The sequence below is a fragment of the Xenopus laevis genome, chromosome 5S (assembly GCF_017654675.1).
Source record: "Xenopus laevis strain J_2021 chromosome 5S, Xenopus_laevis_v10.1, whole genome shotgun sequence".
Classification (NCBI taxonomy): domain Eukaryota; kingdom Metazoa; phylum Chordata; class Amphibia; order Anura; family Pipidae; genus Xenopus; species Xenopus laevis.
Window position 1 is genome coordinate 42,423,124 of NC_054380.1, and position 27,972 is coordinate 42,451,095.

Below are 27,972 nucleotides of genomic sequence, written 5' to 3' on the forward strand. Positions count from 1 at the left end.
TTTAAAGCAGAAACTATTTTTTAATATAATTATATGTACAAAAACACACATATATAAAATTAACAGATCTTGTAACCTGATACAAATGATCCATTTGTGTATTATACAAGTTTAATTGCTTAATAAAATCTGTGAAATCAATAAAACTTGTGCATATTGATTTTTTTTTTTTAAACAAAGAAGTTACATAAGGTCATATATTTATTTATTTATAGACATGATTAAGACAGAATATATTGATTCTTCCAGATAATAGAAATGCTTAAAGTAGTCTCTTTATGTACATTTGATATACAGATAAGACATAGTTGGCCTACAACCATATATAGTTATGGCTGATAAAACCTGCTGGTGGCTAAATACACTAGACTTGACCTATTCAGGTTCCAATTTAGGATCCTTAAAATGACTATTGGGAAGGGAGACATGACACCTGCTGCTGAAATGGTAATACTTACAACGTATCATGCCACTAGCTGACAGAGAAGAAACATTAACTCTGTAGCAGGTGGAAAGCAGAAGCAAAAATACTAATATTTAAATTGTTATGCAAATATGAAATATAACCAAAGACCCAAATATGTTGCTGCATCCACACACTAAAAGTGTTTTATTTGCTGCATCACCATCAAAGGATACACTAGGCTTAATTCTCAGCTCATCTTAAAAAAATATAATGTTCGTCCTATCCATAATAAAGAGGGAGGCTCTGCCAGCTATTCCTTTAGCTCTTCTGCCCACATTACCTATTAAGACCAGACACTGCTGTTTATTAAGTTTTGCTATTGATTGAACAAGCATTTGTAGTTCTTGTCACCTGACCTGCGTAGTGCAATAAAGCTTCTGGAAAGGAGTACAGATACTTTGGATTCCTCGGTTACTGCCGTTTCAAAAAATTCTTGGTGCTAAAAGCAAGAATGCCACAACTTTGACCTTTCAGCTGCACAATGGCAACCCCCACCAGCTTTTGAGTAATGACTGGTGTTTTGGTTTGACAGCAGCCAGAATTTTGACATTTCCTTCTTAAAATTTATATATTTTCATAATTTGCACTTCTACACCAATTCACAGCATTACAAAAGCACTAAATGTACATTTGGTGGGATGCAAGGGTGTCCATGAAAGGGCGTACTATATTATCTGTAGAAAAGTAGAAGATCAAACCAAAGGTGATAGAAATCGGTAGGGCAGGGAGAGCTTTCTTGAAAACTGCCAGCAACAACAGCGTCAGACATAAACCCTGTTAACATGAACAAAGGAAGGTTAGATGTATCACATTCTCTTTAGACAGCGATCCAATCAACTATTTTATTTAAAAATAAGGAAAAATTAACAGCCAGATTCCAATTCTTAGCAGGCAAAAACAATTCAGACTCACCCCCTTCTCCACTTGTTAAAGGGATACTGTCATGGGAAAAAAAAATTTTTTCCAAAATGAATCAGTTAATAGTGCTGCTCCAGCAGAATTCTGCACGGAAATCCATTTCTCAAAAGAGCAAACAGATTTTTTTATATTCAATTTTGAAATCTGACACGGGGCTAGACATTTTGTCAATTTCCCAGCTGCCCCTGGAAATGTGACTTGTGCCTGCACTTCAGGAGAGAAATGCTTTCTGGCAGGCTGCTGTTTTTCCTTCTCAATGTAACTGAATGTGTCCCAGTGGGACATGGGTTTTTACTACTGAGTGTTGTTCTTAGATCTACCAGGCAGCTGTTATCTTGTGTTAGGGAGCTGCTATCTGGTTACCTTCCCATTGTTCTGTTGTTAGGCTGCTGGGGGGGAAAAGGGAGGGGGTGATATCACTCCAACTTGCAGTACAGCAGTAAAGAGTGATTGAAGTTTATCAGAGCACAAGTCACATGACATGGGGCAGCTGGGAAATTGACAAAATGTCTAGCCCCATGTCAGATTTCAAAATTGAATATAAAAAAATCTGTTTGCTCTTTTGAGAAATGGATTTCAGTGCAGAATTCTGCTGGAGCAGCACTATTAACTGATTCATTTTGAATTTTTTTTTTTCCCATGACAGTATCCCTATAAGTAATCAGGCAGACTGTAGAGGATTCAGTGTGCCTATGCAAATGCAGAGCTCCTCTTGTTTCAGTACATCAGAAGCAAAAAAGAAAAAATTTTAGAGCTCATAGCCATAGCCGAAACTTTTTAAGAATTTATACCAAAGCAGCCACCTGTGTTTTTTGTGGATCAATAAACAGTGGTTTTATATTATGAGGCAGTGTGCTCTACAATTTTTTTCTTTTTTGCTTCAGATTCAAATTCGCAAGAAATGAGCGGATTTGTGATGCACCAAAACCATTTGGTTGCATTCAGCTCTGACCAAACAACTTCACATTTTTAGGTCATCTGTGCTTTGCCCTTGCATACGATCTTAAAGGGGTGGTTCACATTAAAGTTAACTTTTAGAATATTATAGAATGGCTAATTCTAAGCAACCTTTCATTTGGTCTTCATTGTTTTTATAGTGTTTTAATTATTTGCCTTCTTCTTCTGACTCTTCCCAGTTTTCAAATGGGGGTCACTGACCCCATCTAAAAAACAAATCTGTAAAGCTACAAAAGTATTGTTATGGCTACTTTTTATTACTAATTTTTCAATGCATGGTTGCTTGGATAATTTGGATCCTAGCAAACAGATAGCAAAGTGTTGAATGAGCTGCTGAATAAAAAGCTTAATGCGTCGAAAATCACAAATAATAAATAATAACCAACTGCAAACTCAGAATATCACTCACTACATCATACTAAAAGTTAACGTATAGGTGAACAACCCCTTTAATGACCAGGCTTGAACTGGGCAAGGAGCACAACAATAGCGTGTGTATAGGAAGCTTCTAAAGGTAAAACAAAAACTTGTGAAATGTTGTTTGTAATAACAAGGGAGCCTCAATGGATACCTAGGACCTTATTGGGTATCTAGGGCTCCACCATGGCTATATAACAGGGCCGGAACTAGGGGTAGGCAGAGTAGCACGTGCCTAGGGCGCAAAGGTGGAGGGGCGCCAGGCACGTACTTACTGCTACCCGTAGTCCGGTCCCTTCTCTGCCGAATGCCCACTTGTTCCAATCGCGCGTGCGCAGAAGTGTCGTTTCGCATATACGCAGAAGCGTCTTTATGTGCAGAAGCGTCTTTTCGCGCATGCGCAGAAGCACGCAACCAGCCGGCGCAGCAGCTGGGCAGGCTGCCTAGGGCCCGGCTCTGCTATATAACCTGTAGGCTGCAGATTGTAAGATATTGTGCAAAAGTGATTGATGAAGTCACGTAACTAGTCTTTTCCTTAACTAGTCATTTGCAGTGCAGGCGTGGTCACACAACTGCAGACTCGTTTATTTATCTATGAAAAACTGCCATCTTATAAAGTAGACGTATTGGGCCAGATTCAATTCAGTGAAAAAAAGTTTTCATGGTTTATCACGTGAAAACGTATAGACTCAACTCAAGGAGAAAAAAACTTTTCCTAATTCAGTTCCAGTTCTTTCCCATAGAGTTTTCATGTGATTAACCTTTTTCTGACTGAACTGGATCTGGCCCATTGTGTAAAAAAACAAGAATGTACCAGTACATTAAGGGGATTTTGTGATACTCACCGTTAAATCCTTTTCTCTTCAGAAGTCTGTGGGACACAGGGACCTTGGGGTATAGCTTCCACCACCAGGAGGCAGGACACTAGAGTAGAATCTGACTCCACCCCTCTCATGCTATACCCCCAATCATACTGGAGGACTAACAGTTTTGTATAACCAAGATAAGACTTGTAACATGAATATAACTATGTACAAAAAACTGGTTTTTAATGGCTGTGCGGAGTTCAGATGGCCCGTTTCCAGGGCGGGAAGCCCTGTGTCCCACAGACTTCTGAAGAGAAAAGGATTTAACGGTGAGTATCACAAAATCCCCTTTTCTCTTGCAGGTGTCTGTGGGACACAGGGACCTTGGGGACATACCAAAGCTGTCCCAATGTAGGGCGGGAGGAAACGAGGCCACTGTTGTTTAGATGACTGCGGCCTGCAGAACCTTCCTGCCAAAAAGAGCCCCAGATGCCGCAAAGACCTCGAATTTGTAGAATTTTGTGAATGCGTGTAAGGACGCCCAAGTGGCTGCTTTGCAGACCTGTTCTGCTGAGGCTCTGTTCCTGAAAGCCCAAGAAGTACTGATACCTCTTGTAGAATGTGCTCTGAGATTCACCGGAGGACTTTTTCCCTTAGCCACATAAGCTCTGCGAATGGCCTCTCGAATCCATCTAGAGATAGTAGTCTTGGACGCTGGGGAACCTTTGTGGGCCCCTGACAGTAACACAAATAAGGACGAAGATTTGCGGATGTCCTTGGTACGGTCCAAGTAGAATTTCAATGCCCGTACGGGATCAAGGGCGTGAAGTGCAACTTCCTTCGGTGACTTGGGGCGTGGACAAAAGATGGAATGGTAATGTCCTGATTGATGTGGAACTCCGAAATCACTTTAGGTAAGAATGAAGGAGTAGTACGGAGAACCGCTCTATCCGAGTGAAAAATGAGGAAGGGCGATTGGCATGACAGTGCGCTCAGTTCTGACACTCTGCGAGCGGATGAAATGGCAATAAGAAAAACCACTTTCCAGGTTAACCATGTCAGGGGAATCGTCGCCAGGGGTTCAAATGGAGGACCTTGAAGTGCTCGTAGTACCAAATTGAGGTCCCATGGAGGGATAGGTTCCCGGTATGGTGGGGCCATGTGTATGGCACCCTGTAGGAAAGTACGGACATCCGGAAGATTTGCGATTTTCCTTTGAAAAAGGATGGAGAGAGCCGAGACTTGTGATTTAAGCGATCCTGGAGATAGCCCTTTATCCAGACCCGTCTGAAGAAATTGCAACAGCCGAGGTACTGTAAAAATTGTGAAGGAAAGTTTTTGTTGAGCACACCAATCTCTATAGCAGCGCCATACCCGGTGATATGTCTTTGATGAAACAGGTTTTCTTGCAGCAATCATGGTGCGAATCACGTTGTCCGAGAACCCTTTCTTTTTGAGGATTAGTGTTTCAACAGCCATGCCGTCAAATTCAGCATCCCTGGGTTGGGATGCCGAATTGGCCCTTGTCGTAGGATATCTGGACGAGGGGGAAGAGACCACCAGTTGTCTCCCGCTAGCTGCGTTAGTTCTGAGAACCACGCTCTTCGAGGCCAGCGTGGTGCTATGAGAATCACCGTGCATCTTTCTCTTTGAACCTTTCGTATCACTCGTGGAAGAAGGGCAAGTGGAGGAAACACATATGCGAGTCGAAATCTCCATGGTGTGGTCAGTGCGTCGACTGCTAGAGCTAGAGGATCTCTGTACCTCGCTATGAATTGTTGAACTTGTCTGTTGGATCGAGACGCCATCAAATCGACGTCTGGCACGCCCCACTTCTTGGTAATGGTTGAGAAAACTTCTGCGTGGAGTGACCATTCGCCCGGATCTAGGGTCTGACGACTGAGGTAATCGGCCTGCCAATTGTCCAACCCTGGAATGTAAACCGCTGATAGGCGAGTGTTGTTCTTCTCTGCCCACGTCAGAATGCGCCCTGCTTCCTGCAGGGCTTGGCGACTGCGAGTGCCCCCTTGATGGTTGAGATAAGCCACTGTGGTGGCATTGTCGGACTGTACCCGAAGATCCTGGTTCAGCAGCCGTGATTGCCAGTGTAGCAATGCTAGGCGTACTGCCCTTAGCTCTAGGATATTGATGTGTAGAAGAGTTTCTGGCTTCGACCAAACACCTTGAGTAGTCTGATCCTGAAATACTGCACCCCAGCCCTTCAGGCTGGCATCCGTGGTGAGAATTTTCCATTGCGGATCCACTAGAGACCGACCTTGAGAGAGATTGTGATGATTCAACCACCACGCTAGGGATACTCTTGTTTTCGGTAGCAGGAGAATTTTCTGAGAAAGACTGTTGCGTTTCCATTGAGTTAGGATATTCCACTGTAATTCTCTCAGATGGTATTGAGCGAATGGAACTGCCTCCATGGACGCTACCATGGATCCTAGAACTTTCATTGCGAACCGAACCGAGATGTGTTGAGCGCTCAGGAGCTGACGGACCAACTTGTGTATGTTGGTGATCCTGTCTGGCGGGAGGAGTACCCGTTGAAGACTGGTATCGAATATCAGACCCAAGAAGGTGAGACGATTGCTCGGAACCAGGTTGGACTTCTTGTTGTTGATGAGCCAACCGAGTTGGGTCAGAGCAAAAATTGTGTGGGACAATGTCTGTTGGGCTTTCTGTAGAGACGGTGCCTTCAGAAGGATGTCGTCCAGATAAGGTGTAACCGATATGCCCTGAATCCTGAGAGGCGCTACCGCAGCTGACATCACCTTTGTGAACACCCGCGGAGCTGACGTCAGGCCGAATGGAAGGGCAACAAACTGGAAGTGTTGACCTCCGAAGGCAAACCTCAAGAACTTCTGATGTTGATGGAAAATTGGGATATGTAGGTATGCATCCTGGATGTCCAGGGAGGCCAGGAATTCGTTTTGTTTCATCCCTGCTATGACCGAACGAAGAGACTCCATCTTGAAACGTGCCGGTCGGATGAATGTATTGAGTTGTTTCAAGTCCAATACTGGTCGATAGGACCCGTCCTTCTTCGGCACAATGAAAAGGTTGGAGTAGAATCCTTTGAATTTCTCTCCTTTTGGTACTGGAATGATCACCTTCTCTAGTAGTAAGTTGTTGACTACTGTGAGATAGGCTGTTTTCTTTTGAGGTTCTAGTGGGACTCTTGACATGAAAAAACGAGGAGAGGGAAGGGATGAAAATTCCAACCGGTAACCTTGAGATACTATCTTGTGAACCCAGGAGTCTTGTGTATCTTTTAACCAAATGTCCTGAAACATCGACAACCTGCCCCCGACTGGATAGGGAACGGGGGAATGGTTGGGATTGTCATGCTGAGGAAGATTTGTCGTTAGGCTTAGATTGATTGCGCCTGTTTTGCCAGTTGGGCTTGAACTTTCCTTGAAATCTGGCTTTTGAAGAGGAACTGTGTGAGTTAAAGTCTCTTGAGGTAGAACTCTTGTTTGTGCGTGAGGGACGAAAGGAACGACCTCTTTGGAAGGTGGACCTGGGTTTAGCCTGTGGTAGTAGAGTGCTTTTACCACCTGTTGCTTGACTAATGATTTTATCTAGATCTGGACCAAACAGGAGTTTTCCCTTGAAAGGAATGGAAGTTAAGGATTTTTTGGAAGAGAGATCCGCTGTCCATAGCTTGAGCCACAGAGATCTCCTTGCTGCTACTGCAAGTGCTGAGGTACGACCTATGACCTGAGTCGTATCTAATGCGGCCTCCCCAATGTAGTCTGCCGCCTCCTTAATTTGTAAGGCGGTTTCCAACAGTTCGTGTCTGGGCTTGCCTGCTGATATGCCCTCCACTAGTGAATTGGCCCAAGATTGAAGTGCTCTGCTCACCCAAGCTGTTGCGAGAGTGGGTCGAATAGCCTCTCCCGCTGCTGTGAATATGGACCGAAGTAAGCCTTCCAGTTTCTTGTCCATTGAGTCTTTAAAGGAGGCTGCATCCGGTACCGGGAGTGCCGTCTGTTTTGAAAGACGGGAAACCGGAGCGTCGACTGATGGAGGGTTAATCCATTTGTCTGTACTTTCCTTTGGAAAGGGATAAAGTCGTTGAAAACGACGGGTGGCTTGAAATCTCTTTTCGGGATGGTCCCATTCAGTTTGAATAATGTCATCCAATTGTGGATGTGCCGGAAAAATGGATACAGATTTTTTCTGTCTCTTAAAAAGTGATTGAGAGGACTCCATAGTGGAATCCGGTTCTCTTAGATTAAGGCATTTGAGGACCGAAAATATTAAGGTATCTAATGCCTCAGATGAAGACTTGGGTAGTTCTTCCTCCTCCTCTCCCTGTTGTGAATTAACTTCACCCTCACTTAGAGATGGATCCTCATCTAGAGGAGTATTGGGAATGGACTCGCCGTCACTGAGATCCTCTGGGGAGGATGGAGGTGGGCGCTTTTGTGATCTAGCTTTTGGCTCTGTAACATTGTGTTCTAGCTTGTCGAGTAGTTTGTCTAGACAAGCAGCCAATTTTGGTATGCCTGAAGATAGTTGTAAAGCCCAGGCCGGAGGAGTGTCCTGTGTAGGGTTAGGTTGGGTAGTAATGGTGGCTTGAGGAGCCACATCTTGTGGAGGCTCATTTGTCACCGAATCAAGTACTTCTGGAATATCAGTCAGGGACTCAGCAGAAGTAATTGGTAGGCAATTAGTACAGAAGGGTTCTTTCCCCCCTGAAGGTAGGCGTTTGCGGCATTTTGAGCAAGCTAAGTATCTCACTTTAGACACTTGTTTAGATCTGGTAAATAGCCCATCTGAACTGCCCTCCGCCATTGTGGCCAATCAAGTGAATAGGTTTACAATGCCCAATATGCAGTTAACCACACGGAAAGGGGAACCCTTTTCTGCCCCTAGGTCCGTCTCCACAGAGATGCCTTGCTCCCCCTACCCCAGGTCCCCGTGTCTGACCGTAAAAGTAGAGTCCGAAGTCCCCGTGTCTGCACGAGCAGTCTATGTAACCGCTGCCACGAGGAGAAACTGCGCAGAAAGAACGCTCGTCGGCTGACGTCACTCGGTTCTGGCGCGAACAGAAAAAGTCAGAACGAGGCGCCGCAGCACACCATGCGTTCCGCAGTGGAACGCAGCTAAGACCGTGCGTGTATCACAGGATCTTTGTCTGTAGAAAGTAGCAGGGACCTTGGAGCATGCTAATAGGGGAGGCAAGTGGACCGCACCTAATCCCTCCGGTGTCAGTTGGGCTTCAGTAGTATAAGGGAGGAGGTAGCAGGCGCTCAGGAACCCAAGGTATAGAAGAATAACCGGGTTCTGAGCGATAAGACACAATCTGTTAACACTGTTACTCACGGTTATTGTATGTGTCTGGATGTTCCGCGTACACTTAATAGCTGGGTTCTTTTAGAGAAGAAGCCCCTAGTGCTAGTCGGCTTGCTCTCAATGGGAGTCTTACTAGCCTTAGTGTAGCGAGCCCACGGAGGAGGCAACTACTTGGTAATCCCTTCTGTTACAGAAGGTGATACCCCGTTGCCCCAATACCAAGACTAGTGTCTGGTTAATATATTCTTGTGTCGAATTTTCTGAGGAATTTTCTTCCTGACGTGATCCACGTCCTGTCTCCTTGAGGACACTAGAAAAACTGTTAGTCCTCCAGTATGATTGGGGGTATAGCATGAGAGGGGTGGAGTCAGATTCTACTCTAGTGTCCTGCCTCCTGGTGGTGGAAGCTATACCCCAAGGTCCCTGTGTCCCACAGACACCTGCAAGAGAAATACTATTTTAAATATAGAGGAATGTGCTTAAAAAAAATCTCCATCTTCACAGACAGAAATCCGCCAAAATACCACTTTTAATTTTTTAGTGAAAGAAATATCAGTTTAAGACACCTTTGTGAATATGTTGTTAAAACAACAAAAACAAAAGAAAAAATATTTTTAACATTTTCTCCCAAGATTTTTAAAATGGAGCTCAGTGTAACCCTTTCACCCTCCTTCCTCTCTGCATTATTTCCTTCAGTCTCCATCAGCTGTTCAGCCTGAGTATTTCTGCGGGCTGAGAGAAGCAGATCTGCTCTGTGCCCCTGCTCCATTGATCTGAATGTGTCTGGCCTGCGTGTGATCACATAGAGTGGAGCTGAACCTGAGGTCGGCCAAGAAATGTCTCCTTTTGCTCTTGTGAGCAGTATGGAGCACTAATTAGCATATTCATGGGGGTTAGCAGACTATTGTCAGGATATAAAACCTGTTTTCTGTATAACCATAAAAGAATAATAGGTTTATAAAAAAGAAAAACTGTGTATTTTGTAACATTTTATATATATATATATATAAGTAGTTTATTGCCAAAATAAAATAGTTGACAAAAACATGTTTTTACTTATTTTGCTGAAAAAAATTGGGGCAATGTTAGCATTTTGAGTAAATATATATTATAGCTCTTTAAATAAAAGTGAAGTAAAGCAACCCTGGCAAATTTCATTTTTGTACCAGTACATAGCCCACAACCCATACTGCCCAGAACTACAGGGCTGCTCAGCAGTGTTGGCCCCACATTTAGCTGTGTCCCTTCTGTTTCATGTGTCCAGCATCCATCTTGCTGTTCATTGAGCAGGTACAAACACACTGGAAGCTAAACTGGGATCTTGGGCTATTACACATGTTCCTAGGTGAGATAAATAATGGGAATGGGATATGTAATAAAGTGTGTTTTCTACCATATTGACTTTTTAAAGTGACAGGGTATCTCTTCTCCGAAGGCCACAATCATAAGTATGGGGCAGATGTACAGCTGCAAGTCACCTAAGGACAGACTGGCAGGCTTAGTATAAATTCAGAAACAATGTCAGTATAATGACATGTGCGAAAGAGAACATTTGGAAACTGTTCTGTTTAAAATTCACAGAAGTGGAGGTAGAGGTTTGCAACCATTTTGTCTTCACTTTTATTTTATTTAAATATCACCACTTTTGTGAATTCCCCCATTGAAAAAGAAAAAAATCCAACCTTAGGTAATATGTTATAAATGATCCAGTACATTTTAATACCATACAATTTGTCAATTTACTTCATTTTACTTACTATTAAAATGGCCACAAAACAAGCCAATGTGGTATTCCAGTCTCCGCTTGCAGTTGCAGCTGCTTTTCCAACTAGCACACTGTAGAATATGAAGTCTCCAAGACCAAGCTTCACTCCTCCTATACAAATAACAATTCATGCATGTCAAAAATTAAACAATTACAGTCCAACATTGAAAGAGAAACTCCCACCATCATACTCAAAACCCTTACTGTATATATATGATTACAAATTTCAGCCAAATTCCTAACTATATGTAGGCAAATGCTTTAAAATAGCATTGTATGATCCCATGTTATTATCCTCATATTATATCACATTGCTCAGTGAATATGTGGCGCTCTTTGGAAATTAAAGGGTGCAAGTGGATACAACGCTGAAACATTAAACATACTGTGTTATTCCTAAAATACTTAAAGCTGTTATTGCTAAAAAAAAAAAAAATTTAGTTCTACAAAATATTAAAAGACAAGGAAAATGCTAATTTACTAAAAGGTGGCAATATATTCAGCATTTCCCAGCTGATCTTAGCAAGATTACATTCTGAGCCATAATAATAAATATATTCTGAGATCATAATCAGCCCTTGTGTAAGCCCGTTGGGAGAGGACCACATCAGTGTGTCAATGCGTTACCCACCCAACAGGATTTTCAATCCTGAGCCCATATACAGGCTGATAAGCTTCTGACATGGTCAGAAGGGGCCAATTTGTCAGCTTCTCTCTTCCTGTTTACAGCCAGCTTAAAGGAACAGTAACATCAAAAAATTAAATAAAAATAGAATGCAGTTTTGCTCTGCACTGGTAAAACTGTTGTATTTGCTTCAGAAACACTACTATTGTTTATATAAATAAGCTGCTGTGTAGCAATGGGGGCAGCCATTCAAAGGAGAAAAGGCTCTGGTTACACAGCAGATAGGAGATAAGCTCTGTAGAACATAATGGTGTTATTTTTTATCCACTATTTAACCTGTGCCATATAGCCTTTTTTCAATTTCCACCATTGCTACACAGCAGCTTGTTTATATGAACTATAGTAGTGTTTCTGAAGCAAACACAGCATCTTTACCAGTGCAGGGCACCAGTGCATGATATTTTCATTATGCTTTAATTTTTTGGTGTTACTATTCCTTTAAGTCTGGCCAAGGGCCTGGAGTGTACAGGTAAGATGGCAGCACTGCAATAGAAATTCCACTGGTCAATGCATTTTTTGAAACAGTGCTAGGGGAAAAAAATTATATTTTTTTTCTACTGTACCGTGCGGGGACAACATTTCAGTGAATATTTGCTATTCCATTTGCAAGTGGGCCAAAATATTGGTGTTTTCAGTAAAACCTATAAATAACTACCAGTTCAGACGGAGTCAAGAAACACGTGATGCTTTACAGAACAGCATTGTCTTCATAAACAGCACTTATTTAATAAATCTGTTGTGTTGACACATCTCTCAGGGTTTATTGCACCTGGGCCCCACACTCACTATGGTGAGTTCATGAGTCCCATTTGGTTTTGTGCTTTTTCAATAAACGTATGACAACAGATCACATGCTGTTTGCAGGTCTGGCTGAACCTAGGGCAGCATGAATTAAGCCGCATCTTAAGTCCCTACAAAATCTCCAGCTCAGAGCTCCAGACCCTGTAAAAAACACTAGTTTGGATCTTGCACATGCGTGCACTCACACAATCAATAAAGACAGCCTGGCCTAGGGGTCGCACAATTTAGAAATCCGGCCTAGCTTGTCTGTTGTGGGTTGTTTCCTTTTAGATGTACGGCATCTTTGGATTCCTTTCAACCTAGGATTTTCCAGATAAGGGATTCTCCATATGTTGGATCGCCATACCTTAAAGCAGGGGTGTCCAAACTTTTTGCAACGAGGGCTAGATTTGGTGAGGGGAAAATGTGTGGGGGCCGACCATTCAGCCTGACATCTATTCCGAGGTAGCTAGCTTGCGATCAGGATCATTCACTACTGGAGATGGATGCATACACAGCGTTTAGGAAGTGGAAAAGTGGAGTCTGTTTGGACTTATTCTCCGTGCCTCATTTAAACAAGGAATTGCGTAGCCGTAGCAGTAATATTTCGGCACATTAGTGAAATGGTCGTCTATATTGCTGCCTGTGTGCTGAAGGTGTTAGCAATAGACACTGGCACGTAGTGACGCACCACCCTAGCATACGTCTTTAGTTTACTGTACTTAGAAGAAATTCCAGTGGCACACTGAATGCTGAAAAAAGTGTTACGTTTATTCACCCAAATACATACAGACAAGGGCAAGTTTACTGTACTGGCACATCAGTACGTCTATTGTACCTTCAGCCCTAAAGAAGTATGCGAGAGCGGCGCGTCATTACATGCCAGTACATGTCTATTGCTAACACCTTCAGCACACAGGCAGCAGTATAGATCAAGAGGCAGATCATTTCACTAATGTGCCTTAATATTACTGCTATGGCTATGTGATTCATGAATGCACTGTGCTGGTGGGCACATTATTATTAATTTCTTGACGGAGGCTGAGGGCCGGTGTATATTTGAGAATGGGCCGCAATTGACTTTGGACATGCCTGCCTTAAAGTCTACTAAAAAAATATTTAAAGATTAAATAAACCCAATTGGACTGTTTTTTTAATTTTATAAAAATGTAATGCGATGGGATAGCCTTCCAATAATTTTGAGGTTTCTTGTTATTGGGTTTTCAAATAAGATATGCCATATCCGTATTAGGCAGGCACTTGTTGCCTTGTTTCCTAGAATTGTACCTCTAATTTGCTCTTCATACACAATTTTTTTTTTTTTCAAAAAAAAGACAACACCGCAGCTAAAAATCAGGCAGCCTTACTTTCCTCATCTGGATCCTCAGAAGAGAGATTACTTTGTGTTTGAATCCTGGTCTCTGCAGCGTCCTCCACTGTGCTGTTTGCACCTTCAGGTGTGTTTCTGTCTGAAATAACAAAACAAAGAATTTATTTGCAATGATCTGTGTTTTTTTATAATCCTGCAAAACACAGCCAATATAAATGGCTCAGACAGAAGTTTGTCAGACAATTGAATCCTACACCAGCAGTTAGTTCTAGCAGTTATTTATCCATACACATTAAAGGGGTTGTTCACCTTTAAATAAACTTTTGTGATATTCTAAGATAATGTGCAATTAGTTCGTATTTTTGTTTATTTGTGGTTTTTGAGTTATTCAGCAGCTCTCCAGTTTGAAAATTCAGCATTCTGATTGCTAGGATCCAAATTACCATAGCAACTATGCACCGATTTTAATAAGACGCTGGAATATAAATAGGGCCTGAATAGAATAATGAGCAATAACTATAAATTTGTAGCCTTACAGAACATTTGTTTTTATATGTCAGTGACCCCCATTTGAAAGCTGGAAACAATCAAAAGCAGAGGGCAAATAATTAAAAAACTACAAAAAAGAAAAAATTTAAGAAAATTGAAAAATTGTAATTGAAAATTGAAAAGTTGCTTAGAATTAACCATTGTAGAACATACTATAAGCTAACTTAAAACCACCCCTATAAATACAAAACACAAAGCAGAATGAAGAATATAATAATGCTTTACATTTAGTCTATAATGTTTTAACAGATAAATGGAATCCGTCTCTCTACTTAGGGCTTTAAGGAAATGGTCCCACATATTTGCAATGTCTTTTTTTTTTTTTTTTAGCTTTCCCTCTAGCTACAGATCTTATGATTTCAATGGCATACAGTAAGCCTATTTTGATATGCTGTATGCATTGATATGCTTGTGCACTTTAGGGTTCTGAATAAAATGACTGTAGCAATGTAAAAGTTACTGGGACACAAAGCAGGGCTTTTAGCGGCCTCAAACTTTGGTATACCGTATATGTTTACAAAGATATATTAAAATTACTCATCTCTTAGGACCCTACTTGCCCCCCAAGCAGTCGCTCTTCCCCTTATTGTTAGGTCCCCAGAATCAGAGCAAGTTGATCTGTTACCCAAAATGCTCAGGACATGGTGTTTTTCCGATAACAGATCTTTTCCATAATTTGGATGTTCATACCTTAGTTCTATTAGAAAATCATGTGAACATTAAATAAACCCAATAGGGTTGTTTTGCTTCCAATGGGAATTGATTTTATCTTAGTTAGGATCAAGCACAAGGTACTATTTTATTATTACAGAGCAAAAGCCTTTCAGTAATTCTGATCTTTCTGGATAATGGGTTTCCAGATAATGGATCCCATACCTGTACTTTTAATCTTGTTGTGAACAACAATCTTTTTGAGCACAGTAATGGAGAAGCCACAACTCTAACCTTATTAGTCTGGTTAGAGGGAAAGTTTTGCTAAATCTACATGCTTCTTTTTAACTGGAAGTCTTATGGAGAAACATCTGCATTGCAAAAGAATCAAAATCAATGCATCAACCATTGGATAATGAAAAATGACCCTATATTTACCTATATGCTGCACTTGCTGATTCATTCTTCCATCTGCTGTAGCGGAATCTGCCATTCCCACTGTCCACATCATGGCAGCTATTGAATATAATTTACATTTGAAAATGTAGTAGTTGTGATACACAAGGGAAATAAATATATATATATATTCTACGAATCCGCACAACTCAGGGCTTATAAAAAATTTACGTATACTTTTTAGGACACTAACTGACATTTCGACTGCAGCAGCAGTATATTTGTTGTATATATATATATATATATATATATATATGCTACAGCTAAACAACTGTTTCCTAGGAGATGGCATGTAATCAGTTTCTAAATGACTGCAGGTTTTTCATTCCTTTCTCTTATATTATACTCTATTAGCTGGTTTTCTTTTTTGATGTTTAATACATACAAATATACAATTACATTTCTGAGAGAACTCAAGAATTACTTTTTTTACAATTTTTTTTTACTAGTATTTATACTAATAAAAAACAGCAAGAGATTGTTGCTGCACAACTACCACTATCACAAACAAAAAACACTGGAGGGAAGGGACCTATGTACAGCCACATTCTGCAGCCTGTAGGAAGGTGAACCATACACCTTTGCATGACCTGGAAACCATTATATTAATGGTACCCAACATCTACCCATCCCAAGTATGACACCATCAGTTTAATATATTTTATTTAATATTGTATGGCTCCAAATATGCAGTAAATAAGTTTTACAACACTGGTATAAAACATGCAGCCTACTTACAGGAGTATATGAGTGCAGGAAATATGGGCTCATTTCTTTCTTGTGCTGTTTCTACAAGCATCCTCAAAGGACCCTTAGGGCAAAGCACTGCTAGCAGATCTGAAAGAAGAGCCATATATATTTACCAGTGAAAACAAATGATACCACTTTTTAACATATCTGTCCAACCACTACAGCTAAAGCCTGCCAATTCGTTAAATAAAAATGTTAAATAATAAATGATGCCTTTACTATTGCAAATAATATTTTGGGAGGGGGGTATTTCAAGTGATAACCCTGTATATTAGCCCATATGCACAAGTCTGCATTGTTTTATACCCTATCTACTTACACTTACTAACGTTTTTGAGAGCAAGTGCATGGTGATTTACGAGGACAAGATAACTTTAACCATCTTACATAAGAAATACAATCCGTAATTATGAATAAATCGCCTACTTCTACTAATTCTAATTATGTAATTATATTTTAATTGTACAATTATATATAATAATTGTATTAATTAACGGTATAATTGTAAGGTGTTGGTATCCTTCAATATGGCACATCATCACTGTTCTCTGACCCTGTGACATGCTCTTTGTATTTCTATAACTAGTTAGAAGATCTGATCTGAAGATCTGATCCAACTAGGCAATTGTGTTTTGAGTAGAACATTTAAAAAGCCACCCCTGGTAAATGTAACAGTTCAAATTCCGTTTTTTTCTCTATACTAAGAAATGGCTTCTTGATTGCCAAGAGCAACTGCACTCATGCAGCATTGGGGCTGATATGCTATTTTAGAAAATCAGCCCCAGTATTTTAGTCCAAAAAACTGCCTAGGACAGTGTATGGAAAACTGTCCATACTGTAAAATTAAAGAGGATAACCATAACCCCTACATATTATCTTACCATAAACAGAAATGGCTCCAAGTATGACCCATGCTGACCATTCTGGCAGATACTTAATAAAGACAAGAGCCATAAGTGCACTTATCATGATGAGATAAGCTTGCTGGAGCTGAAGGGGACCCTTCCAGTGAATGCAAATCATTCCTACTGCCCCAAAATTCCATATAACCATGAACAAAGTTGGGTAATCCATTGCTATGTTGTATGTCTTGAAAACTTCACTGCATGAAAAGACAAAACAAAGAATATTTTATTTCCGATCAACACTAAATGCACGGTTGATATATACGAACTGAATTGCATTTAAAACACATAGCAACAGCCAAATGCACAAACATATCCTATTGTGTATATTCAGCACCATGGATTGCTTTTTATCACATCTACAGGCTATTACATAACTCAAATCATATATGCCTATGTTAGGATAATGCTAGGGAACTTTCAGTTAGAGGCACATTTATCAACAGTCGAATTTCGAATTCATGTGAGTTTTTTTAAAACTCCTTTAAAATTTGAAAATACTCGAAATTCGGCCGGGGGGTTATTTATAAAAAAAAAATCAAATATCTAACTCGACGAGTTTTTTTCTGAAAAAATCTTGAATGTCAGGAAGGCTAGTAAACATGTCCAAATTGATGCCTGGACCTTGCCCATTGACTTATACATGAACTCGGCAGGTTTTAGAAGGCGAATAGTCTAATTCGAGTTCTGAAAGGGCCAGAGTAGGATAAATCTCAAAATTTGAATTCGAATTAAAACTCGAATCGAGTTTGGAAAATTCACAATTCAAATTTGAGAGTTTTGACCTAAAAAAAAAAATTTGACCCTAAATAAATCTGCCCCTAAATGAATTAATAAAAGTAACAGCAAGGATCCATCTAAGCTGTATTTCCTGAATGCCCTTAAGCAACTTCTTCTAACAGAGAATTTTTTTCCCAAAATATACTTACCTGAGGTATATATATGTAAACATAAAAAGCAGCATTAAAGATGAGAGGATCAACCATCCATGAATAAACTGTAAAATAAGTGTACAATTATTAACACATTGCAATTACCAAAAAAACAAAATCCATGCAGATAATACAGAAAAACAGCACTTTACATTCAGATAGAAAGAACTGACCTGAAAGTGTAATGTGGTAATTTCATTCACCAAATGTATGCATTCTTTTGAGTTTGCACCAAGATCCAACCCCAACATGTGCATGGAGCAGCAGATGATGTGGCTGTCTGGGCATACTGTTGTCAGGGGTGGGCAATAAAAATGCCTTGTGTGACATGGCCCTAAGCACTTGGGGCATAACTATGCTCTGCACCGCACTCTGGATTAAAATCCTAAAGGCAGGCAGCAATGAAAAGTCTCTTCTTTCCAACATGTGCTCACTAGCACTTCCTAAATTGCATGTGCAATTAAAAGCATATGCAAATGAACGGGCTTCTAAAAACTGGGGAGACCTGAAAAGGCCTCACATATGTCAGCTTAGGTCCCTGCCTTCCTTCTCACAAAGTCACCCAAAAATATAAAATTGCATGCATCACAACTGAGCAAGAGTATCTTAAGTGACCAATGCAATGGAATGAGTAGGGGGTGCAGGAACCAAAGTCAAAATAATATCTAAATATTTCTGGCTAAATGTATTTGGTCACCAGTGCTGTGCACATTGCCAAATAAATCATATTGAGTAGTAGAGTAGTATTAGTAAGATACAGGCCCTGAAGCAAAATCTGTTTAAAGATTTTTCCAATTTTGATCAGAAAGGAAAAAAATGCCTTCCTTGAAGAAAAATGCAAACTGAACCAGGCCCCACTATTGGCAGGCCTTATCACACTGTTGCAACCTTTAGCTAGAATATGCTTAACTGTGTAGCACAAGCCCATTGCTGGATTCACGTTCTATATTGTAATAACCCACATTTCTTATGTTACCAAGAGAACTTATGGCATGTTGGTAAAGGTAGTAATAAAATGTATTTATCTGACAATAAGCACAGCAGGTCCCCAGGCTATGCAGCTGTAATATTTGGGAAGCATGCTATTTGCTCTCATGTGTAGACCAGTCTTATGGATAATATAACAGCTCTGTTTTTATGTCTATAACCTTATTATGATTGATTCTGAACAAATAGGGGACAAATGATAAGGATATTAGAAGTCACTGAGGGGTTGTTCTGTGACCATATAAAGGCACAAGGCTGCAGGCCGAGTTATACAGGGAACTCTGAGTATCACTCATGTATTATAAGGGATAATGTACCCTCTACTGTAAATGATAAGGATATCTGTTTATATATATATATATATATATATATATATATATATATATATATATATATATATATATATATATATATATTTTAAAATATGCATGTGTATAAGTTAAACACAAGCACGCATTTATGTGTGGGCTGCTTTGATTTTTTTGCCCGGGCTGCTTTTTACTCCCAGTCCGGCCCTGGTCTCACACACCCCAAAATAGCTTTTAAAGCACTGTTATTAAAGTCTATTAAATAAAAATACTGTTTTTTACAACCTAAATAGAAAATGTTATTAAAATGTAGCCTTTTGAAATTGTAAATTTTATTCAGTCAACATTTACTCTAAAAATAAATATACAGTAAGTATAACGTATCAAAGTGGCTGTGCAAGTTGTGAGTAGAATGTGCTCCATGAACTTGTGATTTAGGGTGAGAGAGGACCTAAATAATGCACCTAAATAACCATGATGGGAAAATTACAGCCAATGCTGAAGCCACTGTTCATAATAAGTATGATACACTTTCAATGAAGATGGAATTACCGCACACCCTACGATCCCAAAATTCTCCACTTGGTGCTCCTTGATCGGGGAATCGGCACCCTCCAGTCAAACGTGTAGGAAAATCACTGGCACACAAGATATGCGTTTAGCAGGGCAATCCCTTGCAATTTTATTTAATGCATGGTGCAACATTTCAGGGACCCTCCCCTTTGTTGAGCATACAAACGTTGCACCATTCATTAAATAAAATTGCAAGGGCTTGCCCTGCTTAACGCATATCTTGTGTGCCAGTGATATCGCTACACTTTTAATGGTCAACATGCCAAAATGTCAAATTATCACTCATTTTATTGTCTTTTCTTTTAGGGAGCAAAATAATGTATTATAATGCAATGCATTTTAATTAGGGATGCACCGAATCCAGGATTCGGTTCGGTATTCCTTCTGCCCGGCCAAACCGAATCCGAATACTAATTTGCATATGCAAATTATGGGAGGGAAATCACGTGACTTTTTGTCACAAAACAAGGAAGTAAAAAATTTAGTTTTTTTGCCTTCCCATCCCTAATTTGCATATGCAGATTAGGATTCAGATTCTATTCGGCTTAATACAAAATAGTGGATTCGGGGCATTCCTAATTTTAATAGATTAAGTCTAAGGTGGCCTTCACAGAAGAGAAGGGAAAAAGAAAAGCATATGACTTAAAATCACAGATACAAGCAAGTGCACTAGGTATCCCTTCTCACCTTATAACAGCGATATTTATAAAGAAGCACAAGGAATATGGTCATCACAAGTATAACACTGATCATTATAAGAGTATTAAGCACAGAGTTTAAGAGTCTCTCGCCAACCGATGTGGTATCTTCAGAAAATGGCGTGTAGATTCTAAAATGTAAAATGTAAGACAAGTTGAATCAGTAACAAATAGATTTTTCAAAAAAAAAATCCAAATTAGGATGGAATAGGAATATGCAAACAAAGGCTACATTGGGAAGTGGTACTAGATATCGGATTACACTTATTAAATAATGAAACAATTAAATTTAGAATCATCATTTCATATCCATTTATGTAATTATGCCAGTTCTAATGCATTGCTTGGCTACAATTTCATTCTAGTACCAAATATATTCTAATTGTAACTCACACCCCTTTGTGATATCAAATGCAAAACAGCTAATGATATATATTAAAGGGGTTGTTCACCTTTGTGTTAACATTTAGTATTATTCCAATTCCTGCAAACGGATTGCTAGGGTACACTTTACCATAGCAACCATGTATTTATTTGAATAAGAAACTGGAATATGAATAGGAGATGCCTGAATAGAAAGATGAGTAATAAAAAGTAGCAATAACAATACATTTGTAGCCTTACAGAGCATTTGTTTTAGATGGGGTCAGTGACCCCCATTTTAAAGCTGGAAAGAGTCAGAAGAAGAAGGCAAATAATTCAAAAACTATAAAAAAATAAAAATAATGAAGACCATTTGAAACGTTGCTTAGAACTGGCCATTCCATAGCATATTAAAAATTAACTTACAGTTGAACCACCCTTTTAAATAAATACAGGCATGGAGAGCAAAGTCTAATCTTAGAATCCCCTCTTATGCGCTAATTTAATAATCTGCTTGCTGACTATGTGTGAACAGTAAAGGAAGCCACATATGGATGATTTGTTTATGGTCTAGTGTATACATTACACACTCAGATTAACAGTTGATTGACTAAGTGCATGTAGTGAAATAATGTATAAAATACCTATTGAAGCATTGCCATCATTGTGGCATTTATTGTGAACTATTAGTTACAAATACAAATAGCTACCTAGACATTAAACCCTCACACAAAAAGTGGCAAAATTGAAAGTACTGGTTCTAGGCAACAACCTGTTGCTGAATGTAACAATTCATGACAATTACTTCAAAAGTGCCAACAGAAGATCAACATTAGTTAGTGGAAATCAAGAAAGTACAGTATAATTATAAGTTGAAAGTGCTTATTTTTTAATTCTAGGCTTGGATGCAAGATTTTCTTTCATAAAAAAAAGGTAATGCCAAACAGAGCCTCATGTTGGCTGTCAGTCCACATAGGGGCTACCAAAGGCAAGTTACAGCCCTAATTTAGCACCCCCAGGAACTTTTTGCATACTTGTTGCTCTCAAACTTTTTTTTATATTGTTTGAATGTGACTCAGGTGGAATAAAGGTTGGGGTCCCTTGGGTTACAAAGAAAAGAGAAGGATTCAAAATATACACAATGCAACAATAAATATTATACTTACAGCTGTCCATCTTTCTCTGTGTAGAAGCTGACAGATTTTATTGTAGCAACAACCACCACCATGCACAGAGTGACTGGGACAAAGAGCATAATAACATGTCTAGCACCATATTTAAGAGTCAACTCTTCTTCCTCATTTTCCACTGTAGTTTCACTGTTATATGCATCTGCACCAGATGTTCTGCCATTAGGTACATCTTCATTATTCTGTGTACTATCTGGTTGTCTTTCCTGTTGAGTATACAGTCACATATTAGACACAGAAACAAATCACAAGTCAATTAAAAAAATTAAAAAAAAGAAGTGATCAGTTAGCAAAAAACATTGATAGCTAATTATACGAAGATCAGTAAAAATGTAGTTTCAATTAAAGGTTTTATTTTTGTTCTGTTGGTTTCAGATCGTTAATCAGAAATAAAGACTTTTTCCAATTACTTTCTTTTTCAACCTTCTAAAGCAGCTATGGGAGAGGGGGTTGCCGACTCTCTAAACTGTTCTAAATTAATAAATTTAATAGATACATTTCTTATCTTTATTCCTGCTGAGCTTTTTGAATCACTGAGTTTCATTAAAGGCAGCTGTTAGAATTGATCCGATAGTTGCTAATACTCCAAAAGTGCTGCTGAAAAATGTATCAACTAAATGTTGCAAAACTGTAACAGTTTAGAGTCTGCACCTGAATTACTGAGCTGCCAGACTCAAATACAGACAGGAATATTAAAGGGGAACTCCGGCTTCCAACCAAAATTTGATAAAGAGGCCTGCATAACACAGAAACCCCTAAGATATCCATCACAGTCAGGGCAGCCATCAGGGGGGGACAGGGGGGAGAGTTGTAGGGGGCCCCGAGGGTAAGGGGGGCCCGGCCACACAACACTTACTTGATTAGCTGGGCCCCCCCATCTTTTGAGAGCTGCTGACTTTGGGAAGGCATGGACGTTTAAGGGGCCCTGACCACCAATTTTCTCATAATGTGGGGGGCCTGGCCACCAATTTTTTTTTCTCATGTGGGGTCCAAGCCACCAATATTTTTTAATGGGGGGCCCTGGCTACAAATGTTTTTTTATGGGGGGCCCTGACCAATAATATCTTTTTATTTTTTATTAACATGTGGGAACCCTAGCCACCAATATTTTTTTTTTTTTTACTGTGTTGTGTGGGGCAGACCTATGGGGTGGGGAGGGCTGACCTGTAGGTGGGGCTTGCGGTGGGTGCAGCCCAGGGGGCCCAGGAAATTTTGTGGTATGGGGCCCTGCGATTACTGATGGCGGTCCTGATCACAGTTACCTGTTTCTTCAAAAAGTATGAATAAATGCCATTTTCTATGCTGAAATGCAGCTGTTTAACAGTTCTTCTCTTTCTGCATCATTTGAAATCCTGGCAGGGAAGGAGGGACTAAAACACTGATGTTACAAATTGTAACAACTACTCCACAGCTTGCAGGAACTACATAACCAAAAATGCAATGCACTGTGATGTTCTTTTCCTTATTGTGTGCAGGGAATTATGGGTTTTGGAGGATGCAGGCTGTTGATACAAAGTAACAGTAGTCAGCCAGCTCAGCAAAGTAGTTAGAGAGATCAGCAGGAGAGTAGGAGGCTATGCTAAGGGAACTGTCAGAAATCATTAAAAATCGTGAAAAGTTATACAGACACTGAAAAATTATTATTCAAAATATTGATGTACATAAAAAGTTAGCTATAGTGCATATTGATCATTTGTCACTGATAGAGCTGCTTTTGTAAGTAATTGTTATTTGAAGTTCCTAACCCTAACTGATTTGCCAACCTGACTGTCCCTTCTCAGCATGTCAGAAAGAGTTTCTAATGCGAACAGACTGCTGAAGCTCAAATATGGCAGCACCTTCACAGAGGAACACGGGGATTAGATGGGTAATGTAAAAGCATCTGTAAATACTTTTATGGCAAAATTATAGATAGCATGCGAAAGATGTTAAAAAAATTTAATTTCTGATGTCAATAATGTTTTTGTGGAGTTCCCCTTTAAAGGAAAACTATACCCCCAAAATTAATATTTGAGCAACAGATAGCATATATAAAATAAGTGGCATATTAAAGAATTTTATCAAACTGGAATATATATTTAAGTAAATATTGCCCTTTTACATCTCTTGCCTTGAACCACCATATCATGATGGTCAGTGTGCTGCCTCAGAGATCACCTGACCAGAAATACTACAACTCTAACTGTAACTGGAAGAGGGGTGGAAGCAAAAGACAGTCTGTTAATTGGCTCATGTGACCTAACATGTAAAGTGGTGCGAAAAACTATTTGCCCCCTTCCTGATTTCTTATTCTTTTGCATGTTTGTCACACTTAAATGTTTCTGCTCATCAAAAACCGTTAACTATTAGTCAAAGATAACATAATTGAACACAAAATGCAGTTTTTAAATGAAGGTTTACGTTATTAAGGGAGAAAAAAACTCCAAATCTACATGGGCCTGTGTGAAAAAGTGATTGCCCCCCTTGTTAAAAAATAACTTAACTGTGGTTTATCACACCTGAGTTCAATTTCAAAGGTTATAAAGCCATTTCTAAAGCTTTGGGACTCCAGCGAACCACAGTGAGAGCCATTATCCACAAATGGCAAAAACATGGAACAGTGGTGAACCTTCCCAGGAGTGGCCGGCCGACCAAAATTACCCCAAGAGCGCAGAGACAACTCATCCGAGAGGCCACAAAAGACCCCAGGACAACATCTAAAGAACTGCAGGCCTCACTTGCCTCAATTAAGGTCAGTGTTCACGACTCCACCATAAGAAAGAGACTGGGCAAAAACAGCCTGCATGGCAGATTTCCAAGGCGCAAACCACTTTTAAGCAAAAAGAACATTAAGGCTCGTCTCAATTTTGCTAAAAAACATCTCAATGATTGCCAAGACTTTTGGGAAAATAGCTTGTGGACCGACGAGACAAAAGTTGAACTTTTTGGAAGGTGCGCGTCCCGTTACATCTGGCGTAAAAGTAACACAGCATTTCAGAAAAAGAACATCATACCAACAGTAAAATATGGTGGTGATAGTGTGATGGTCTGGGGTTGTTTTGCTGCTTCAGGACCTGGAGGACTTGCTGTGATAGATGGAACCATGAATTCTACTGTCTACCAAAAAATCCTGAAGGAGAATGTCCGGCCATCTGTTCGTCAACTCAAGCTGAAGCGATCTTGGGTGCTGCAGCAGGACAATGACCCAAAACACACCAGCAAATCCACCTCTGAATGGCTGAAGAAAAACAAAATGAAGACTTTGGAGTGGCCTAGTCAAAGTCCTGACCTGAATCCTATTGAGATGTTGTGGCATGACCTTAAAAAGGCAGTTCATGCTAGAAAACCCTCAAATAAAGCTGAATTAAAACAATTCTGCAAAGATGAGTGGGCCAAAATTCCTCCAGAGCGCTGTAAAAGACTCGTTCCAAGTTATCGCAAATGCTTGATTGCAGTTATTGCTGCTAAGGGTGGCCCAACCAGTTATTAGGTTCAGGGGGCAATTACTTTTTCACACAGGTTTGGATTTCTTTTCTCCCTAAATAATAAAAACCCTCATTTAAAACTGCATTTTGTGTTTACTTGTGTTATCTTTGACTAATAGTTAAATGTGTTTGATGATCAGAAACATTTTGTGTGACAAACATGCAAAAGAATAAGAAATCAGGAAGGGGGCAAATAGTTTTTCACACCACTGTATAGTTTGTTTGGCATGTTTGTGTGCACAGTGAATCATACAATCCCAGGGGATGGCCCTTATTTTTTAAAATGGCAATTTTCTATTTAGGATTACCCAGTGGCACATACTACTAAAATAAAGTATATTAAAATGTAAATGTTTTTTTTACATGAAGCAGGGTTTTTACATATGAGCTGTTTTGTGCAATATATTGTTATAGAGACCTATATTGTTTGAGGGGTATAGTCCTCCTTTAAACTTAAATTTTGTAAAAGCGGTAAAAAATAAAAGATGGGAAGTAAATTGCAAAAAGTCTTTATTTCTGGTAAACAATCTGAAAACAATTGCACGAAAAAATTGTTTGGAAGGTGAACAACCCCTTTAAAGGAACAGTTCAGTGTAAAAATAAAAACTGGATAAATGGCTGTGCAAAATAAAAAAAATGTTTCAAATGTAATTAGTTAGCCAAAAATGTAATTTACAAAGACTGGAGTGACTGAATGTCTAACATAATAGCCAGAACCCAACTTATTGCTTTTCAGCTCTCTAACTGAGTTAGTCAGCGACTTGAAGGGGGGCCACATGGGACATAACTGTTCAGTGAATTTGCAATTGATCCTCAGCGTGCAGCTCAGATTCAAAAGCAACAGTTATAAACCATGTGCCCCCCCTCAAGTCACTGATTGGTTGCTACCTGGTTACCAATCAGTGGAAACCAAGAGAGCTGCAAAGCAGGAAGTAGTGTTCTGCCTATTTTTTTTATTTTGTGCAGCCTATCTATTTACCCAGTTTTTATTTTTATACTGAACAATTCCTTTAATCCCTTTGGTTTTGTTTGCACTGTTATTGTCTCACTGTTGTGTAACATATGCTGTCTATTGGGCTGCCTATCCATTATACACACAGGTTTCTGTAACAGATTCTTTAGAATACATCTGCCCCCTGGCTTTTTAGTTAAATAGACCGTGTCTAACTAGGACACAGCCTCGGTGAAATGTAATTACCCTATTTTGTGCAAACATATCTATATTCCCATTTATGAAAATAAGTATTTCCCACAGGGGCATGTTTGGTATAGTCCACTCATTTATTAATCTAATATATCCTCACTGCTAAAAGCTTTGAATGCTGTAAAATGCACAGGCATATCAAGAGCATGTGATTGTGTCACAAACAAAAACACTGAGGCAATATATAAGAATTTAAGTATAGTGTAAAAATGTTAATTTCACTTTGAATACATAAGTTCGAGCAACCAGTGATTCCTTGACATGCACTTTGTGTTTGAAGCAGCATGCAAAATACAAATTAAAGTGTCACGCATTGTCTTAATTACCCTGTGATAAGAAGTTTCCAGCCCTTCTGAGGCTTGGACCCCATCTTGGTATGATGGTAGAGGGGGACTCTCTGATGTGATCAAAGATGTTCTCTCATTGCATTCCTCATCTTCGCTGTCTGAGAGTTTTATCATATCCTTAATGTGAGATACACCTAGTGACACAAGAGTTTACATGATGTTATTTAAATTCTTTTGTTTTAACTGGTCACATTGTGGCAACTGGCAAGACCATTGGGAATAATCTGCTGCAGAATATAGATAGCATATCAGAACTAATAAGTACATTTATTATCATCCTTTACTTATTTAGCACTGAAGTATTTTGGATCACTTTACAGAAATCATATCATTCCCCTTGTTCTTTACCCCAGAGGAGTTTACAATTGAATGTCCCCATCACATTTACACAATCAATTTTCAGGAGCTAATTAACCTGCCTAGATGTTTTTGGCCTGTCTGTGGGAGAAAACCAGAGTACCCCGAAGAAACCTACACAAAGGGAAAGTATAAAAACTCCTTGCACATAGTGCCCTGGTTGGAATCAACCCCAGAAACAACATTATCCACTCTCTTGCCTATTATTAGCATTGCCATTTAAAATTAAGATAGATATTTAAACAAAAAGATTTGAAAGCAAGTAAGTAATAACGAGTACCCCCAACCCACAGTAATGACTAGCAGTAAACATCCCATTCATGAAGAACACTGGCCATGGTGGGTGGATTGCTTGATTCAACATTACCCAAGAAGGCCCCGCTTCCGTAAGATATAGATATGGTCCCCTAAGGCTTCCGTATGCTCGGCAATCAGCTGATGGTTGAGTTCCAACTAACGATTCCGCCTCTGGTGACGTCACTTCAAAGCCTCGGTCGGAAAACTGTCTGGTTCCCTATTTCTTTACGTTTCTAAATTTCTAGAGATTTGCAAAGATTATCCCTAACCTTGCACCTTTCTGTCCTGCCTCTAGCAGTGAATTGCTGAAGGGAGCAGGGAGTGACTAACCCCTGCAAACTCATGGGGTTAGTGGTATCCTGGGAGAGCTGCAAGTGATTTTAGTGGTAGGGAGGGGGGCTTGGAACCTGAGGGGTTAAAAAGCAGTCTGAGTGACTATGCTTGCCTTTGTGTCACATGACAGAGCATGGCAGCGAGGAGGAGACTTTTCTTCAGTGAGGACTTTGG

General features: G+C 39.7%; 1 protein-coding gene across 2 annotated transcripts; it reads right to left on the bottom strand.

Annotated features, from left to right (window-relative positions):
• Positions 1-27,961, bottom strand: psen2.S (presenilin 2 S homeolog). 2 transcript variants are annotated; one of them, XM_018264254.2, is made up of 11 exons: positions 27,460-27,961; positions 26,791-26,945; positions 21,773-22,002; positions 20,233-20,374; positions 17,675-17,742; positions 16,722-16,942; positions 15,829-15,927; positions 15,073-15,150; positions 13,472-13,573; positions 10,632-10,750; positions 1-1,240 (listed from the first exon to the last, which is right to left on the bottom strand). In XM_018264254.2, exons 1-11 carry the CDS (start codon positions 27,530-27,532, stop codon positions 1,085-1,087), a joined length of 1,443 nt encoding a protein of 480 aa, XP_018119743.1. In that variant the 5' UTR covers positions 27,533-27,961; the 3' UTR covers positions 1-1,084. The 2 variants fall into 2 exon arrangements, with proteins under 2 accessions (XP_018119743.1, NP_001081211.1); NM_001087742.1 differs by having other exon boundaries at positions 27,536-27,630.
• Positions 27,962-27,972: the final 11 nt, after the last annotated feature.

Excerpts from the sequence above, each read along its gene's own strand:
- psen2.S (XM_018264254.2), bottom strand. The coding sequence starts at position 27,532 with ATGTTGAATCAAGCAATCCACCCACCATGGCCAGTGTTCTTCATGAAT. Across the intron at positions 26,946-27,459 it reads GTTTACTGCTAGTCATTACT|GTGTATCTCACATTAAGGAT; the intron begins GTGGGTTGGGGG and ends TTGTGTCACTAG. Across the intron at positions 1,241-10,631 it reads GTTTTGTGGCCATTTTAATA|GGTTTATGTCTGACGCTGTT; the intron begins GTAAGTAAAATG and ends TCATGTTAACAG.